A 20,911-nucleotide genomic window follows, 5' to 3' on the forward strand; every position below is an offset into this window, starting at 1 on the left:
GCGCGGGGGGTCGCTCCGGGCTGTTTTGGTGGTGGGGGGGGGGGGGGGTGGGGGGGGATGCTGTATGTGTTGGGGTGGATTGGTGGAGACAGTGATAAATTACACACTGGCTACGTTACTTTTTTCAACCTGTTTGTATCTCAAATCAGGCCGAGCACGCTCACACAGCCTCACAAAAACACATTAGTGCTACCCAACCCATCATTATCAATCACTTAGCTTCACTGACATGCTGCCCAGTAGAAACACCTCTAAATTTGTCCACAAGGACAACACTCCACGACCGTGGCTCGGGAAAGAAAGGACACCAATGCAAATAGTGTCCAAGTGTTTGACGGAGTGCTTTGTTTGTTGGAGAGTGAAGAAGATAAACAGTAGGAGGTGATGAGATAGGGTCAAAGCCTCTCACGAGTAACGGATCCACTTAATGGACACTTGTAAACCTCAGAAGCGCAAAGTAGATGCGATGCACAGGTTGTTGTAAGTAAATAATGGACACCAACAGGTTTGACTCTGCTGGAAATCATTACCAACTCAAGTAGTTATACACAAAAAGATAAATACATTTTCAAAAAATACATTCAGATAACAGGTAGTTCTTTTTGATTCACCCTGATAAGGTCACAGTGATAAAAATGATAAATATAATTTATGTTGTCATCGGTTCTTATTGAGGCATTAGACCTGCTAAAACAGGAAGAGTGGGGCAGAATATGTAAATCTGCAGGCTCGGCTCGTGTTAAAAAATAAATAAAAATAAAGCCTATGTTTGCACGACTTTATTCTCTATTGGTTTGATGTGGTATAGAGGTTTGGTGCAAAAATCGGGAAAATACAGGTCATAAGACATAAACAAGAGGAATGAAGAAAACCAGATGTAGAGAAGAGTGAGTTATTGCCTATACATGTTCATATAGACGTAGATATTACAGCGTAAAAACAACATTTTACCATTAAGCAACAATTTTATGTATCCAAGATATAATATATGATAGGATATTTTATGTGCATCTCAAGCAGAATCATAAGTCCCTCATAATCTGGGCACAAAAAAATATCTCTATTTGGACCTGATGGATATATGTGTATATTAGCTTTTTTTTTTTCCACAGGACTTCGCTGGAATACACTTACACTTGATGCGATTCAACATGAACTGATATTATGTAACAAAAACAAAGCAGAGTTTTTATGACCCAGTTCCACATTAGTGCGATGCGATGAAGCAGAAATGCAAATGTTCAGCAAATGGAGGTCATAACACGCACAGGAGGCAAATAAAAAGGTGAAGCCAGTCAGAGAGAGGAGTCATTTACGCAGTATCACTTGATATCTGGCACTCCCACTTCATATCAACTGGTGTGATGGTATCTAGCAGTTAGCTCAACAAATAGCCATATCTATTAGCAGGAGACTATAGTGGGAGGCTGTTCAGCTGATGGATAGTTGGGACATTATTGCCAGAAGAAATGCAGCAATGCACTGGCTATAAAGTCAAAGAACAAGGCTTTGACAGCCAAACATAAACATGGAGCGAATCAATGCAAGTTTCTTAGTATTGATTCACAGACATTTTAAACGGATGAAAACGTGTTTTATACATTGATCAGCTCTCCATAGGGGACTATGGGTAGGTAGATGGACGGATGGATGAATGGATGGATGAATGAATGGATGGATGGATAGATGATGATTGATGGATGGATGTCTGAAACCTGATCTAAACTGTGACTGTTGAACACCTAATTCTGGGGTTTATATTTGAAATTACAATATTTGGAATTAAGGATTCCATCTTAGTTACCGCTTCGATACCGATGAATCAATGAAAAAATACCTGAGAGCATACTTACCGACAAACAGTGTATGAGGCGATATCTGTGTGCTGTGAACTGAGAGAAAGTGCAGTGGAGGAACAGGTGCAGGAGGTAAATGAAACATGAAGCAGGAGAGCAGTTGGTAATAGATATAAAACTGGGTTGCCAACAGAAATGGGCTAAATGCATCCGGAATCTAAATCAGTTGCCAGGGCCTATCAGAAGAGAGGCAACAGCTCTACACTGGGTGAGACGTTGCTGTTGCTCGTCATCCTTAAAGAAGAGAAAATGGAGGAGACCTCCATTTAATTGAGCGACTATGTCGCTGGTAAATGAGAGTCCCGGCCTCAGTGAGAACCCTGGCCCTGCCGTGGAAGTCCCGGGGAGCTCATTATTATTCTGGGAGAGATTCAGGTCGGGAATTGTCTAGACATTATTTAAAGTGAAAATCCTTGTTTGAACTTTTTCTTTTTCTTGTCCTCTGCTCGTGTTTATCTCCTTCTCTGTATCTTCTGTTCTGTCCCTCTCTGTGACTTAATCACTTTAAAGAAAGGACTTTCGTCTACCATTCTACAACCATCTGCAGATACACGCTGACGGCAGACTTGGCTGAAAGTGATCCATCACATAAATTTCAACTAAATTTACTTAAATTGCCAAATATAGAATTAATAGGAAACGATTAAGTAAATTATTATAGCAGTTCCCTGCGCTGAATGCATAATAAGGTAAACACGATATGGTATAAATCAGGGGGCTACTTTAACAACATAATAATGTCTGAGAGCTACACATGTAGTGTTACATTTATTTACATTTTTATTAAAACCTGATCAAAATATTATTAATTATTATTAACCATGTATTCAAGGACCAGTTTTGTTCCTCCATTTTGACCAAATAAGCTTCTTTTATTTTATTTTCTGCCAAATTGTTTGTTAGTGAAAAAGAGCCACCCAGTGCTGCCTCACTGATGCCACGCCCAGCTTTCACGCCGCTTAAGTAAACTGAGTGAAATAAATCAAGAAGGTAATTATATTTAATCATCTACGCTTTTGTGACATTTTTGTTTGTCGGCGCGCCGCGGGAACTTTCTGATGCGAATTACGTGCCGTGGCTTCAAACGGTTGGGAACAGATTGGCATGAATATAGATGAGGTAGGTACGGGAGAGTAAGTAGACAGATAATTAAGTTGGTGTGTACACTGGGCTGGTACACACAGGAGGAAGGTAGACAGATATTATAAGGTATAGGGTTATCATAGTTGGTGTCTACATAACTAACATCTAATTTAACAGGTAGTTAGGTGCAGTATACAAGAAGGTATACGTAAGTACACTGTGTGTTTGGGTAGGTAAGAGTAAACAGTAGGCAGGTAGGTCGGTGGGTTGGTACATTGTATTAAGCAGGTAGATACTGTATGTAGTTTAGAGGAAACAGTGATGAGATAGGTGGAGGAGGAGAGGCAGAGCAGCAACTTCTGCTGTGCAGTTAACTAGGCCATATTGAGAAGTGTTATAAATAATAGAAGGGAACTCTTCATTGTAGATTCTCTGCCCCCACATGCTTCCCTGGTAAACATACACACCAGCATAAGCACCCTGCTTATCTGTGGCTGCCATCAGCTTCCAATCAGCCGAGGCTGAGCACAGCGGTCTGCAATAAAGGCGGGGAAACCGAGCCGTATCCGGCAAAACCCCTAACATGTTCTAACCACTTAAAGCCGATCAATGGCCCAATTAAACTGACCGTTAAAAACTAGCTGTTGGAGGAGAGTCTGAAAGGAAAACATTCACAAAGTGGCTGCATCTCATCTTTAACACAGAGAAGAGAAAACTTGTTACAAAAAAAAGACAGAGCAAAGAAGTGTGCAGAGGAAGACGAATACAAAAGAAAAGGGAGGTGGCGTTGAGGAGGTAGGAGGATATCCCTCAGTAATTATCTCCCCAGAGGAAGTGAGGAGGAGGAGGAGGAGACTCCTAGATGTAAGGAAAACAAACAACAATGAAGAAACAACTAAAGAAACAAGCAAATAACTTTGATAAGAGGGACTTAAGTAAGAGGACCGGGGATGAGAGAGAAAAGGAAGAGGAGGGAGGAAGTCACAAAGGAAATTAAAGATAAACGTGTAGCAAAAGAATGTGAAGGACATGATTGAACCACAACAGCTTCAGAAGAAAGATAATTAACTATAGGAAAAACATTCCATGTCTTCTTTAATTTACAAAACGTCAATGTATGGTAAATTAACAGGTGAATAATGTGAATTCGAAGAGAAGCCAGGCCCCGTCTGTGGCCTCATTTTAAATTAGCTTTTTTTTAACAAGCACTCTGCAGCTCTCCAAGGTTTAAAAGTCTATCTGTGGTCCATCCTGCTCCCCACATGATGACCAATGCATACTAATTCCCCACACGTCACAGCAGAAAAAAATTGTCTGGCTTCCAGGACGAATGGTTTTTCCCTGTGATTTGAAGGTCGGAGGTTTATTTGTACACACATTAAAACAATAAAATAGCCGTAAAGTCGGCACAGAGAGAGTCACGTTTGACACTGAGCCACTCCATCATTTCTGATTCATTTCATCCACAGACTCCAATGCAAATGATGATCTCATCACTGTGTATAGATCCAGGTCACACGGCGCAGCCCAAATCAGTTATTCTGACAAATGTAAAGATTGCTGTTCGGCCAGAGCCATTTTTTAATTAGACGTACAGTAGATATGTGGACAGAGAGTTATTAGCACAGAGTTATTGTCGGACGGTGCTCATGTTTATGAGGTTTCAGTTATGAATGAGGGCGAGTGCCTGAATGAGTTGCAAAACCATTTATGGTATGCATGTCCTTCCCTGAACTTTCCGTTTCTCCGACATCTGCAGCAAGCTTGCAGAGTTCAGGATAAGAAATCGTATTCTTCTGGCAACGGCTTTATAAGACTGCACAATTACTCAAGTGCACCTTTTAAAGAAATAAATTATCAACACCATTTATCTGGTCTAATCCGAAAATATTCTTCTGCCTCTGTAATGGTAAAGTGCCTCTTTTATCAATAACTGTTGCACTACATCAGACGCCAGTCCACCGTGCCCTTCATTTTAGTATTTTGAAAACAAAGAAGAAGAGAAAAAAATGACGGCCAGATTTTTAATTCCAGCTCTTGCCCATTATTCACTGTGGCTGTCTGCCAATCGGACAATCACTGCCAAGTCCCTCAGCAGTGGTTCAACACAGACGCCAATCCACCTCTTTCTTCAATAAAACTATCTTCTCTTCCGTCGGAACCGGAGGCTGGATAACTCCAACAAATAGTTATATGTACCTCTATAACTCAGTTTGAGTTCCCAACCAATTTCTTATAGTCTCTCTCCCTCTCTCTCTCCGCAACTCATTTCAACAGCGGCCGTTGTTCCAGAAGCAGGGCCTTGTCCTCCACTGATTCTTCTAACCAACATCTGCTGCACGAACCTTGCAGTGCCAATTAAATCGTGCTCATTATTATATTAACTCTCCAACTAAACATTGATGTTTTATATTATTTTTATAGCTCTGTGATAAAATCCTGTCACTCCTATAAAATACCTTGAAATGAGTGAACATAAAAACTAGGTTTGTCTGAACTAACAAATTGATTAATTTGAAATTTTGATGCATTTGACACTGTTGTTATTTACACACACTGAGGGAAAAAGTGTTTGTCGAGGCTTCAACTTCAGGACAGACTCCCGGCTGGCGTTGGACCAGACACACTGAGCGCAGGGCAGTAAATAAGTCTCTGATGACGAGCTGACTGACACAATTGCCTAATGGATTGTAAGGGACTGTAGACTCGTCGAGGACAAGCGCTTGGCCAAACTTTTAATAGGAACTCTCAATGAGTTCAAGATGCACAGTAATGGCTGGAATCAAGCAACTTTATAAAGCAAAATTTGAGTTAAAGTTTTGTGTATTTTTAGATGTTAATAATGTCATGATATATCGGCCTGCTGTCTGTTTTTGTTACAATAATGTACAAAAAAGTTTTTTAGTTGACTCTTATCCGATAATTTATATTAATTATGATAAACAGCTACCCTTTGATTAGTCTGACTACTAAATATATCTTAATATCACAGCGTTCAATGCTAAGGGGGTAGTGCCTCCGGTGTTACTACAGAGTACTGCGGACCACTGCTGAGGAACTGTATTTAGCTGCAAAGCAAGCTTTCTTTTGTAACCAGTTATGGAAAAGGAAGCAGTTTCATAAAAAAAAAAAAACATTGTACTGAATTTTACTGTTAAAATTAATGAAAAAAACATGTACAGCGCTTCAACGAGGAATGTGGAAAGTTGTAGTGCACTTCACAACAAAGCACGTTTGAAGAGGTCTCAAATGGAGCACAGTTGAAGGGGTTTGTGTTGCTACAGAGCGATGTGGAAGCAGACAACAAAAAGACAATGTGTGTCAATGAAAACTCTCAAACATGCACATTTCCAAGGGCCGCCTCTTACCGAGCTGTAGAGCATGCCTTCGCCATTCATGGCGATGTAGAAGCCACTCTTCACTCCCTGAATTGCCACCACTCTCAGACCCACAGGAATAAGATTAAACAGAGCTGTGATAGACAGAGGGAGGGAGGAAAAGGGCAGAGAGTTGTTAAAAAGAGAGGGAGACAAATGGCAGACAGACAAAAAAACGACAGGAAAAGACATTTCAGGTTTCTTTTAACTCTGTTAGATATTTCAGCCTCTGATCTGTGCTCTTCTGCTCTCTTTCAGAACTGCAGTGAGCAGAGGAGCACGTGGACAAAAGCAAAACGAAGCACCTGGGAGTAAGGAGAGATCACAAATGTTTCTGAAGATAACCTGCGATAAGGTCTAACTGAACATGAGAGAAAAAAAACAAACAGAAGAACTTTTCTCTTTCAGTCAGGATTATTTCTTTATGTCTCCTTATATATTTGTGCAAAATTTAAAGGACTTGGAACCACATAGATTTGTACATAAATCAGTTTAATTTGTATTAACCTTTTCTCTAACATTAATGTCTTTTATATATGAACACCCATTTAAAAAGAGTGAGTTAAAATTTGAGTTCGATATACAGTTGACTTTGAGAAATCATTAATATTCTACAATAAAATTACTGAAACATTACTGAAAAGACCTAGTCCATGACATTGTGCGTCATCTTCCCACTGAGCGTGTGCAGTAGCCTTTTTGCTCTCTGCTGGATAACGGTGTGATGACAGCTAGCGTTCGGCTCGCTGACTGTATTGTTGGCATGATTGTTGTGAAAGTGGCGATGGGGACTATCAGATAAAAGTGGAGAGACAAGAGATGTGCCAACACAAGTCTGTCCTCTAAGCAGATTCAATTTCACTCAATTGATATTGACACGCTGCCTCTGCTTGCTGATGGTTTCAATCTGCCCTGAGGCCACCAGTGTGGCTGATACACACTGACCTCTCCTGCACTTAGTATATACCCTTGAGAGCCTAATAGTCAGACCACGAATGCAGATTGTTGGAACATTGCGTCATTAAATATTTCCAGTCTTTCGGAGTCTGATTTGGACATGTAGAAGTCTCTCTTTAGTCATAACTCTCCGTCTCTCTTTGATACGTCTCTTTGCTCCTCTTTTTTTATTTGATTTTCATGTCTGCTGCCTTGTCAGATGAATGGCTGCGTCTCCCTGAGGTACCAAGCAGTTGTGTCGCATACCAATAAAGCCAGCGGTGTTAAAACCCAAAGCACACCCACCTATCAAAATGTATTCTGGGCTTTTTTTCTTTTATTATCTTTTATTTTTTCTTTTTATCTCCGAGCTAAAATCAACTGCTCAATGTGACTTAAAAACGAGGTAAAAGACATGACAAATCATGCTATAAATATATATATATACGTATATACACACACATATATATATATATATATATATATATATATATATATATATATATAATTAAAAACTGTTTGCAACTGTTTGCGATTCTTTACTGTTTTTTTTTACCGTACCAATTTTTTTCTCACAGTTATAATAGATTTCTGAAGATTTCTTTTTATCCAATGGCTGCACAAACTGAGTTTAAAGAATCCAATAAAGTGAAATCCTTGGAACAGCAAATCTTTCTAAGGGACAGTAATCGTCCAGAAGCAGATCCTGCGGTTGTTGGCTAAGGGATGTGGATTTGATGTGAGGGAATATTACCCCAGCAGGAAATAAAACCTGAGGTTAAAAGAAGCACAAAGCCATCATAGATTGCCAAGGCACCTCTTAAAATCCAGAGCGAACACCAAATAATAGCGTGGCTTCACCTGCTTTTTCAAACGCTTTTCCTTCTTTGAACTTGTTTTCTTTCCCCTCGTAGTCACAGAGAGCCAGTCATCAATGTGACTCCATGATAATCCCATATTGCCCATGCCTCAGACCAGGCTGATCTCTGTAAAGCCTCTGACTGAGAAGGTAATTAGTGCGGCCAATCAACTGCTGAAAATCGAATTAATAACTGCACAAAATGAAACATGGCTGTTCATTTATTGAACGCTGTTGCACCGTGAGTGCAGTTAGTGAAAGCCAATCAGGAGTACTTATGAAGTGCAGCCTGTTTTCTAGCACTTCAATCAACTCAGTGTTTATTTCCAGTATTTTTCTTTAATTAATAATAATGATCGTACTGTCTGCACGCATTTTAAATTTTATACCAATTTGTCAGAGAAAACACTGAAAGAATGTTCTTTCTGTTAAATAACATCAAGTTAACTACAAAACTCAATATTTAATATTTAATCATCAGCTGAACACTGTTGCTCTGACATTCTAATGATCGCAGCAGCTTAGGATCCTGCCGGTCACAGTTTGTTGTGGTTCAAGGTTGGGGGTAATCTATTATTCCAATAGTCCACCTGGTCAGTCAATAGTTCAGTGCAACATCTGAATACTAAAACGTCTGTGTTTATTTGTGTCGGCCATTTTTTTTTCTTCTAATGTTGTTACTGAAAACCCTTCGCTCTCTCGTCTCTGTGCATGTTTTTCTTTCCTTTTGGTTTTTGACCTGCCTTCCACTCAGACTGTCTGAGCTCCGGGCATCTTATCTTATACAAAGAATTATTCATTGGGTACAAAGAGAGAAGGTGGTATTTTTAGTTTCCCCCTGGCTAAATTATTCACCGCAATCCTCCGTTCCTTGGCTAGCGGGACTGCTTAAGAAGAAGATTACCTTGAGGCATATGGGGAAACCCTCACAGACAACAAGAACGTTGTCGGCTGACATCAGGGCACAGAGGGAGTACAGAGAGTGCACAGAAATAATGGCACATTAGAGGAATTCTGTAATTTTCCCTGCTTTGTGCATTCATCCTTTTTTGTCCTGGAGCTCCTTATGTTCTAAGTAGCCTCTGCACAAGATCTATTTCATTATAAAGTATGAAATAGCAAGTGACAGAAAGAGACTGTTCTTTCACTGCAGGACTGCTATGGTCCAGCAGCCTTGGCTCAGCTCTCCCTCATGACTGGCAGGATGGTTTTTCCAGGCAAAAAAAAAAAAAGTCAGGGCTACTTTTTCTATCTGGCCTTCTTCCAGATTGGGAGTTTTGTCATTATTGCTGTGAAGTCCACTCTTCACTAACAAACACCAATCAGCCTGAGCTGGTGTTAATGGCTGATCGGTGAACAGTAATTCTCTTCTTTGATCCTTTCCTTCCCAGAGGGAAGCGTCTCAAAGCCTCGGTATAAAATAATCTTTTTGAATCCTTCTCTCCAGCTCCTGTGGGGGCAGAAGGGGTGTTAGCAGCACTTTAGGGGTTCCACACTCTAGAGACTATTTATCCACTAGTGTTTCAGTGTAGAAAGTCAATCCTCAGTGAAATACTGCATGAAGGCTGAGGGATCACTGTGACAAGAAGGACAGACCGTGGCCACTGCATTTCCAGGTGATTGGATTTCCTTAAAACGTCTTGTTTTTCTTAATCTTTCAGCATAACGGCACTCAAATAATTGCTCTGAGTCCTTGTGGTGTGTCGTGGCAATATTGGAAGTGTGTTCACTTAGGGCTTTTTTTAGTGATAAACTCAGACTCTCACCGCCCACTGCAGAGGAAAGTCATTTCCTCTCAAGCAGGCACAGAATGTATATTCTGGTGGAACTTTCTCCCTGTCACACATTGACCAAGGCAGTGTCAGTTGATGGATAAACCGCTCCAGTCAGTTTTGACACATTAATATCAGTATTGCATAACCGGGTACAGATAAGATCGGAGGCAGTGTTGTTGAATCTGTCGAGTTGTTCCCATTTCTGAAAAGATAATCCAATTCTATGGAGGCTTCTTAAACTAATTGTGGAGCGCTTTAGGCTGCCAAATTCAGCGTCAGTTATAAAAAAATTAAAAATGATCAATTGCAGCACATAAATTGTGGTAATATACCACATTATATAAGCAACCGTGTCACTGCCAGTACATTTATGTTATGTTTCCATTCCACTCACTGTTGTCGCTGTTCTCGTCCTTGCTGCCGTCGATGGTTCCATCCGGCTGCATCTGCAGGTAGAAACCCTGCTGGCTGAACAGTCGTGTCACGATGCCTTTCAGCTGCGGCTCTGGAACGCACACACACGCAAACACACATACACACAAAGCCATGCCAAGGCCCCATCCCCACAGAGAAGAAAAGTCTCATGATCAAAAGAAAACACACTTTTCAACTTCTAATTTAACACACTCATTAAATCACATATGACCCACTTGTAATTAAATTACTCTTTTTCACATGTATTGAATATACAGTATGTAACCCAAATGTTAAATGGTGACACTATGATGTAAAAAAAACAAACAAAAAACATTAATGACAATGTTTGTTATTTTTGCTCATGAACTTTTGAATTTCCTGCATTAACATGAATCATTTGAAACAGTCTTAACAGAGGGATTAAAGTAGGAAGAATTCATGTTTTAAAAAGAGCTGACATAGGATTTTATAGTATTTCCATCCATTACAATTGCACCGGAACAACCTTCAGCTTCAAGTCTGTGACATTTGGCAGGTAGAATTAAGGATTAGCTCATGGCAGGAAAAGATTTTTGTCCGCGGGCAAGGGCAGTAGAATTAAGATAGATGAAAAAAGCTTTTGGTCATTGGCTCTTTTGCGAAGAATATATATACTATGTGTGTGTATGTGTGTGGTCTCCATGGTGGTGTTATATCCAGCAGGTATTTTTTGGTTTCTGGCTTTAGACTTTTGGCAGACATATATGTCCGGGAGTCATTGGCAAAAGGCAAAAACAAAAAACAGTGGCTGAGCTACAACTACACTCATTTTGTTTTTAATTGTGTTCAAATTAATCATATTAGCTTCATTTTTTTATTTGGCATATTTCTTGCTTTTCTTTTCCAGAGATATAAACTTTCTGTGCTTCAAAATTAAAATATTTTAAAATCATTTTACACCTGTGTACAGCCACTGACATGGTGAGGGAGCAGCACCTCCGTCAGAGCTGCTGTCATTTACCACTGCCACATTGTGTTTGGTGGTGAAGTCTAGTTCAAACTACATCTCAAAACCTAAAAAGAATTATTTGATAAGGAAATTATTATTATTATAAGGCAATAATGTTTTAATAGTGCACACATATCACTGATCAGGGCAGTCAACTACTTTTACAGCTCCCTCTGCAGGGAAGAAGGTGTGAGGTAAATGCTCTGTGTTTACCAACACAAGTCCAAAATTCGTGCATACTCTACTTATAAGTAAAAAAAAAAAACTTAATCTGTCAGAGTCGCACATATTCAGAGTAAAGAAGAGCTCTAAACAAGCGCAACATTCCTCCCCAAGGTCAAAACCAGACCAAGTGGTCGTGTGATTCAGTGCAAAGAAATACAAAATAAAAGCAATCTAATAAAAGAACGCATCTTCACACTTGGTATATGGCGAGACAGACACATTTGTCTTTACTGATTTTTCTAGGGCACTAGTTTTTGGTATATTACAGAGACACAGCACAGAGAGAGTGGCCTGTATAAAGAATGAGCGCGGTAGTGACCCCCGGCTACAGCAGGTTCACCCACGTTTGATTGTACATCGCTCTGGGCATCGATTCCCAACTCACCTAATCCTGGGGTGGGACCATCAATTCCTGGGACCAGCCCTTCATCATGCATCACAGGCAGGGTGAGGAGAATGTCTGTGTGTGTTTATGTGTATGTTTGCAGGAGCACACGTGGGCGAGCACAGCAGTAAATCACACACGTTAACTACACTTCCACAAATTAAGGCTTCAACGTGGGCTTGAGCAATTCCTGACAGCTAATCAGTTCCAATCATTAGGCAGAGAGAGTGCGCTGCGTATGTGTGTGCGTGCACACGTGGACTTGTGTATGTGCAGGTGTATGTATGTATATATGTAGAGAGAGACTTGCACATGTGCTTACAACATGTGTTCAGTCATGGTAAAATGGCTCTCGGTGGAAAGTCACTTATTTTACTTCATAGCTATACAGAAGGACAAACACACTCAGGTACGTCGACAAATGGTGTCATGACCATGAGATGCTGAATGACCACCGGTTTTGAAATCGTGTTTGACGAATGCATCATATCCATAAACACCAATACATACAACACTGTAAGAACCGCTACTACACTTACACAGTAGTACTTGACACATATTAACAGACACAGAACAGGTAGCCAGGGTAAAGGCTGGTCCGACACTGACTGACAGAGAGAATGAGGCTGAAACACCATGAGAGGAGGCAAAGACGAGAAAAAGAGAGAAAAAAGACAGAGGAGCAGCAAGGACGGTGGCCAAACAGGAGCTTCGACTTCAGGTGAGGAAATTGTTGTTTTGGTTTTTTTTTTTTTTTTTTGTTCTTTATAAAGAAAGCCACACAGTGGGAGGGATGAAAGAAAGAGAGACAGGAGAAATCGTCGGCTGTTAGACAGGTGTTGAAGCCCCCGGCCCTTCGCTCCCCCTCACAGCCTCCAGCCCTCCCAGCCACCCACATCTTCCCCAGCAACCCCGGGCCGAGGGGGGAGTCGACATGGGCTCGAGATGGGGTGGAGACGAGAAGAAACACAGCACACACGGATGGAAGCTCAGCTACTGACCTAGCCTGCAGCCCTTATGGGACACCTGTGGAGGTTTGGAGGGTGCATCTTATGAGGGGAATGAGGGGAATAGAAGGAAAAACAACAAGCTTTTAAAAAGGCAGAATTCATCAATTCCTCTTGTGTATTATTGTCTACTTATAGAAATATATGAATTCAAATATATGTCAAACATTGGTGGAAATAGACGAATGACGACCCATCTGTCTGTCTAACCTGCCAGTTTTACAGCTCACTGACTTTCTGTCAGGCCATGTCCACTGTAAGGAGTTACCTACCTGTCCATCAGTGCCTGAATGGATTATCTGTCTGTCTGTCTGCCTGTCTGTCCCTCTCTGTGCCTTTTCCGGCATTTTGTGTCTGTCTTGGCAGCGACAGTGTTTGTCTGTCTGAAGAGGCTGCACGTCGTCGTGTTTTTAATTTCGTCTGAATGGTTGGCTCTGTGTCTCTGCTGTCCCTCTTCTCTCTGAGTTAAAAAAAATAATACAAGTCGGTCTCTCCGCCTCACTTGCTGTCTGTCTCTCCGTCTGTCTGGAGGGCTTGAGAGGGTATGACTGCCATTCATTACACAGCAGAACTATCTGTAGGGGGGGGGGGGGTGACGGGCTGGCACTCGGAGAAACCATGAAAAATAAATAGAGAAGGGGTATTCCAGGGGTGAGATAAGAATGTCTCCTCCATTCTGTGTGTCTATAGGAGGAGTCGACGTGAATGGGGCTATACCCTCACCACTGCAGTGAGGCTCTCTCTGCAATAAAATTCCCCATTATAACATTTAATCTGAAAAGAGCCTTGGTGCACTGCAGTGCAACTTATCTCCCCCTCTGTACTCCAATCTGCATTAATATTGAATTAGGGGGACTCTTTTTTAAAACGTGTTCACTGTTTGTGAGCACACGTACTGTTTGAGTACTGATGAATATCAGAGAGATTATCAAAGGCCTGTGAAGACGGCGGTGGAGGGAAACAGGAGCATCAATATCGTTCAGGGTAATTGATTATTCTGATCAGAGCAGCATCACAAGAATTAATGGGGGTAACGTCACCGCATGTAGACATCATCCTACAGCAGCCTGCTCTGTGTGGGAAGCCTCGAGGCTACACTGACAACAACACCTAATGGAACAGGTGGATTTTACGCACCGCGGAGAAAATCTATCCTCTCCTCCGGTTCCGAGCCCTCGACTGCAGTATAATACCTCCTCTGCTGCTCTAAAGAGGGGCGGGGTGGGAGATGCGGGGGGAAACCGCGTCCATTTACGCACACGCAACACACATCAGTTTAAAAAAAAAAAAAGACTCGACAGCACTGACCTGGTCGCCTCCGAACTGGTCTTTTCTTGCCACTGCAGAAACGGACTTTGCTGAAAACCCCCAAGAAATGCCTCTCGCATAGAGAGCGAGGGTCTTTGCTGGGGCTGGGGCGACGCTTCGAAGTGGAGACCCGGTCGCTGTTCGATTCCCTCGCCTGACGTTTCTGACGGATCAGGGAGCTGGCGATCGCAGCCATCTCCCCGAACCGAGACTGTGAAAACCCCGAGAGTCTAGTTCGGCAGTCTGGTGCGGGTTTTGGCGCAGCTGCTTATGTCTTGGCGTGAAGCGCAACCAAAGCGTCTGTTCTGGTCCTTTTGAGCCACGAGTGTTTTTCACCCAAATGTCATCCTGATCATGAAACCGTCAGAGTTCACAGCTTCATTCCTGCGCCGTCAGGTAGCATCCTCTTCGGGGAGGGGTGGCAGGGAGGGTGTTAAGTTTGCGCTGGTAGAAATCAACAGCCACTAACCCCAGCCTATGAGGGAATCACATGTGCGTCTGAGCCCGCCGAGCTCCACATATCAGAGGTGGAAAATAAGCAACAGTGTTAGTGTAAGTTGATTCAGCACCGCTTCAGTGGACAGCTCCAGGTACTCCAGGTGAACAGCGCCGTGTCTCAGCTGCCTCAGCAGCCTCCTCACTGGCTTCCTGACGCCTTTACATTACACTCGCATCAACCCAGATCCATCCATAACACGGTCGTGTGTAGCAGGAGAATGAATCCCAACTTTTTTTTTTCTTCCCCAATTATTCAGCCCACAGGATGAATGGCATGGTGCATCGTTGATCTGGATGTCCAAATGTCCGAGTTCAGTCTCCTCCGCTTCCGACGACGGCAACAAAAGCAGCCAGGGGGGAAATCGGTAGCAGAGGTTTCTGTGCAAGGATGCTGCAGAGATGTGATTTAAATCTCCAGTGAGGGATTCACGTCTGGAATGCAACAATTAGTTGACGATGTGGCCGCCGGAGTTCTGTTTGTTGTAGTTCACAAATGATTTTTTTTTTAAAAAAGGCTTTGCAAATTCTCTGCTCCAGTCTTGAATGGATGCTGTCGGTTTGTAACAGTGCCGACAGCTGGAGTTAACTGTCACGGTCCATGGGGTTCTCTTTCTCTCTCTCTCTCTCTTTCCCCCTTTTTGTCGCTCTCTCTCTCTCCCTTCTTCCCTCCCTCCCTGTCTTTATCTCTCTCTCTTTCACACACACACACACGCCACACACGTACACTTGCTCTCACTTTCTCTCTGTTTCCCTAGCACACACTACTCTCTCTCTCTCTCTCTCTCTCTCTCCTTCTCCAACTCTTCTAACGCAATCATACGTGATCGTATTAGGAATTCTCATGGGCGATATAAGAGGAATGATAAATGATCACAGACACCCCGATAAAAAAAAAAAATTGAATAAAACATGTTGTACAACAGGAGAGGACATGTAACTGGCCTGATGGATGTTTGTAAAGATGAAGGATTGTGACTTTGGGCCTTTTGTCCTATTTAGATGTTCACCCACTAAAATCTTAGATGCAAAAAGGAGCAGATGAAATATCATATCATATTATAACACATTTTGGCCGTAATAATCATTAGGCCTGTTTAAATATGTAACAGAGATAATGAGCACAGCTTAAAGGTATAGTACAAGGGGACGTCTCAGATGGTAAAGCTTAAAATCATTTAAAAATTAAAGCTATGTATCTCAGATTTTTTTTTTTTAAATATGAGCAGATTTTAAGGCCAAAAAATTATTTAAAATCATATTGTGGGTGCAAGATGCCCTCTGTCCGGTAGAAGACCAAGACATTTTGGAGGTGTACAGCTCCATATAACATTTAAGATCTTTATTATATACAGTATATTGGGTTTTAAATTAATAAATCATTTCATCAAATTATATGCAGGTGGTAAAGGAAGTGATGTATGTGCCACAACACTGCAGAAATTACTTTATATTTCCTAAAGGAACACCTCGACATACGTGTACGACTGCATCTGCAACAGGTATCAACAGAAATCAACAGTGATGCTGGCCGACCGACCACAGCGTAGGTGCAACGTAAAGAAAGTACAGGTGCTGCATGCACATTTGAGACAATTATAAGACCCAGCATCAGCATAATATTTCTGGGATTAGAAACGCTGTTCACACTGAAACTGCTGTTGAATTCAGTGCTTGGTGATGAATACAAATGTGTTTCTGCCACAGAACATCACATCTGGTGACTGGTGTGAGCAAACTGCTCTGTTTTCACCACAGCTGGAGTACACACACACGACATGTGTATGCATGTGTGAGCGAGAGAGAGAGAGAGTAGGCATGTGTCCCATTTCCTGAAGGCATGCCTTAAGATTCATGTCTATTATTGAAATAATGTGGAGGTGCAGAAGAACTCTCTCTCTCTCTCTCCCTCTCTCTCTCTTGCTCTCACACAAACAGACACACACACACACACACACACAGCTGAGAACACGTGAGCAGCCAACAGCACAGCCAACCGCTCCTTCTCCCCTGACAAAACATGAAACATTTAAAAGCTTATTTTTTCACCTCAGATTCTTTTGACAGTATGACAGAGAACACGGGGGTATGGTTTAGGATTTTCTCCTCTTGCAGCACAAACACCAACGTGATTTAACAAGCGTTTAATACTCTAGCTCTGTGTGTGATAAAGGTTGCCATTCACACTGAGTTTCTAGAAAATTGTAAAAAAAACAACTAAATATAACCCTGCAGCATGTATAAAAGCCACCATACAATATTCATCCCTCCAGCCCGTACAGTTTGCAGGAATACAAAAGTGTTCGTCCTGCCTGTGGTCTCTCATATGACATGAGACTGGGAGGCACTTTGAGGCATCCAGAGTCATAAGACTCAGCCTCTGTCAGACAAAGATAAAGTATTCCCTAATGAGGTTCTCCCATCCATCCATCCATCCGACCATCCATCCATCCAGCTTCTACCACAGCTCACAATTGATGCTCACGTCACTCCAGCAGAGATATGGCCACAAGTGAAAAGACGCTGCTGCAGACAGTAATGTGTGACAACCATTTAAATGATACACTAAAATAGATTTCACATCGAAGGAGTTCGTTGTAGCAGACTATTATCAGACTACTATTCCATGTGAAACACCTTAAAACAAGGTTTGAAAATTAAACCAAAAGCTGTCAAAGCCAACAGACGCGCTTTATTGCATAGGAATATGTGCAACTCTGCTGCTCTCTTGTGGCCACACGAGTTAACTGCCGTGCTCAAGACAGAAACTGACTCCAGTCTCGGGTGTTGAATGTCTCAGTGCGTCCTTGAGATTCACAAAAATTTGGAGAATTTCAAAAGATGACAGATCCGGTAATTCCTGGATAACCTTGAAAACTGCATCATACCGGTTTTTGCCGCATTACAATCCCGGTTCATGTTACCTCTTGGCAATATACTGTATGCCTCCCTTGTGGTAAACTAGTGCTTACTTACTGCCTCCAGTCATTTCAAATCAGGCTGCCCTTTCTGCTCTGACCTTTATAATAAATTTCAACCAGAGGTGTGTGAAAATCTAAAAATGATGTAAGGCCTGTTTAACAACAACAACAACAACCATGAAGTGATCACAAAGTCACCTAAACCAGCTTGTTTTTTTTTCATTCTGTCTGTCCTTTTTTTGTTTATCCTTTTTTTTTAGGTAAATCAATATAATATAATGTAAAACAGTGCTAACACTGGCTGTTGCCATATTGTGTAAATGTAAATTGAGTTAACTGCGTCGTGACAAAGAGTAAAACATGTATATGAGTATATGAGCCAGACATCTTCCACTGAAAAAGTTTCAGGTATTAAGGGGTTTTCTTTTGTTTTTTGGTCTGTAGGAAGGAGCTGACTCACAAAGTTTGGACTGAGTTTCATGTAAGTGAACAGTGATGCAGGGAAAGGACTGGTTGTGCTTTATATCAGTGTGATCCCAGTGTGCATGCTGCTTTTGGTCCAACTATCTCAGAGGAATCAACTGTGCTTAATGGAGTTTCTAATTATCTGCCCTGAATTTGAAAGCTGCTCCAGCTGACACTCTGAGAGATATTACAAACTGCATGTGATGGAAAAGAGAGAAACGGTGTTTCAATCTTCCTCCGAATGCACAGGTTAGTTTTTAATGTGGCAACATACAGGTGAAAAAAAAAATGGTGGTGCAAGACTGAATAGAAAAAAAGTTAGTTTGAAAGTTGTGAAAAAGGTGGGATTAGATAATCTGTTGATTCTTTGTAAATTTACATGTTGAATGAAAGGTGTAAGAGAAGGAAACAGAACAGATGGTTTTGATGGATTAAAAAACAAGGAAAGATAACAGTGCAAAAAATCTTTAAAAATGTTTTTATCCTACTTCTAAACCACAAGAAAGCATTCAAGCAAGAGAAGGACACAAACAATAATACAGTGTTACAATACAAAGGTACAGGAAATAATTTACTGCTAAAGGCTGCTCTATGTCAGATGGATGGATGGAACTGATCTTGATGATCAGTAAGATACTGCCAGTATGAAGTAGAAGGACAACACACAAGTACAAGAAGAATGTATGTTTGGATGAGACCATGTGAAGCTGCAAGTTACTTCAAGAAGTTAGACACTAATAAAAGTCATAATTGTAGCAGTCGTATCAGAAAGTCTTGTTTAACACACAAAATGAAGGAGAAAAAAGAGATAAAAAGGAGCAAGAAGAAAAGTCAGTAACAAAAAGAAGCAACAACAGGAAGAGTTAATACAACATGTCTAAAGGCCAACTACCATTAAAAATAAACTACAATCAAGTACTTTTGGAGACTTTTGGAAGTATCCAATACTAATATGTATTCTAAAACTAATTTAAGCCCAAAATGTTACACTGCAAGCCAACTATTTAGGCACATTGCTGCTTAAAACAATTCGGGTTTTGACAATAAATGATATGTGTATGACTGTAAGATGTTAAGACGTGAAAGAAGAAGCACAAAGGACAATAACGCATCATCTTTGAAGGACAAGGATTAGTTCGGTAAAGTACTAAGGTACTTTTAAAACTCATTGTGAACTCTGTGTCTGCAAGTGAAACCTGTGGTGTCACCACACTCGAGAGAAATGTGGTTTAAAAAAGCAAAAAATACCAACAAGAAAAGTTTGGGAGCCTGTGTCATGCGTCGCAATTGTGCTGTGTCGCTGTCCATGGTGCTGGACGCAGCTGGACGCAGCTTGTTTGGGGCCCTACAAACGAGGCTTTCTTTCCCAGGCCCCTAAAGTTTAATGACTTGGTCCCTGCATTGTCCCATTTTTGGCCCGCTACGGATGCAGCACTGGAACACTGTCGCCTACAGATTCAGCTCGGTCTGGTCATCTGGAGAGCCTCACTCCTCGCTGGACTAGTGCGGCTTGTTAATGACTGCCAGCAGCTATAACCGCGACATGCCGAGGACTGCACACAAAACTCGGGACAGATGCGAGGGACCACAAGGGGGGAGAGAGACACTCTCTCCACTGCAGACTCGAAAGATGGTACTCACACATCCAACGAGCGATGAAGCCACTCACCTCTTTCTCCTCTCCCCTCCTTTCTCCTTTTTTTATTCTTTCTTTTTTTTAATCACTCAAAGGGGGAAAGCATGCAAAGGTAGCCTATGAAGCTATGCTGCTATGTGTCAGTCTCCTCACCGTTGGTGATAGTGGTCGACTTCGATCGTTGTCCACAGAAACACTGCAGCATATGCGCTCCTTTCTGAAGGAATGGCCTCAGAATCCTCATTGATTTGGGTTGATGAGAGCCTTCCTCAATCCAAACAATCGGACAACGCTATCACAACACAGCAGGGTCAGGCAGCATAGCGTAGCCGGCCAGCCTCTCTCTCTCCTTCTCTCTCTCTCTGCCTCTCTCTCTCTCCTTCTCTCTCTCTCTCTGCCTCTCTCTCTCTCGTTCGGTTCACAGCAGCCCTCAAAACGCCGGAAGGGCACAGTCTGCAGGACAAATTACGCTAAAACGAGGCATCTTGAGTGATTCCCCCCTGCACCCTCTCTCCCCCCTCTCTCTCCCTCTCTCTCTCTCTCCTCTTCTTGTCCAGCTCTTGGTCAATCCACACACTCCACAACGCACCACTCTCCTCTTCGGCAGTCAACGCAAGGGCGTTACATTGTGCTCCTAATTGCACACCTCATTCCCTCACACACCTCTGTCTCCGCATCTTTCCCACCAGCCCAGCTATAGTGGGAGAAAATAAAGGACAAAGCCAGTGCGGGGGGGACTGTGCAGCATGAACGCCAAAGTTGAAGTGCAGGGGTATAAAAGTGGCATCAGGCCGGCCGTCACTAAGGTAATGCGGAGATGATGACATTTTGTTGCTGCAAACATTTCTGGACGCCGAAACCAAACCAGTGTTGTCTTGTTGAATAGCCACTTGTCACAGAGTGAAGCATCTGAACTCAGTGGTTTACTGTGACGCTGCGGTTCTGTGATGTAATCACCGTAGTTAAAAGAAAAGAAATGGAAGAGAGAAAAAATAAGAAAGGAAAGAAAAGGTTATTATTTTATACTGACATCTGCTTCACCGTCAAACATGACGCCAGAGCACGTGTAGGCCTACTGACTTATATAAAGCGGTCACGTGATTTGATGACAAGTCAATAAAGTTGGATGATGTCAGTGGGAAAGGAAGTTTTTTTTTTAAGTTTACGTCACCGTGCAC

General features: G+C 41.9%; 1 protein-coding gene across 2 annotated transcripts in view; it reads right to left on the bottom strand.

Annotated features, from left to right (window-relative positions):
• Positions 1 to 20,911, bottom strand: part of fgf12a (fibroblast growth factor 12a) — a 35,916-nt gene that overhangs the window by 6,539 nt on the left and 8,466 nt on the right. The window contains exons 1-4 of one of the 2 annotated variants that reach the window (XM_008333955.3): positions 14,217 to 20,865; positions 12,903 to 12,950; positions 10,281 to 10,391; positions 6,308 to 6,411 (exon numbers count right to left, since the gene is read on the bottom strand). In XM_008333955.3, the coding sequence (XP_008332177.1) occupies positions 6,308 to 6,411; positions 10,281 to 10,391; positions 12,903 to 12,950; positions 14,217 to 14,412 (459 nt within the window). In that variant the 5' untranslated portion in view covers positions 14,413 to 20,865. Of the gene's footprint in view, positions 1 to 6,307; positions 6,412 to 10,280; positions 10,392 to 12,902; positions 12,951 to 14,216; positions 20,866 to 20,911 lie in introns of those variants that run through there. The other variant, XM_017042347.2, reaches the window with a different exon arrangement.

Source organism: Cynoglossus semilaevis, chromosome 20 (genome assembly GCF_000523025.1).
Source record: "Cynoglossus semilaevis isolate Cse_v1.0 chromosome 20, Cse_v1.0, whole genome shotgun sequence".
In the NCBI taxonomy this organism is placed as follows: Eukaryota; Metazoa; Chordata; class Actinopteri; order Pleuronectiformes; family Cynoglossidae; genus Cynoglossus; species Cynoglossus semilaevis.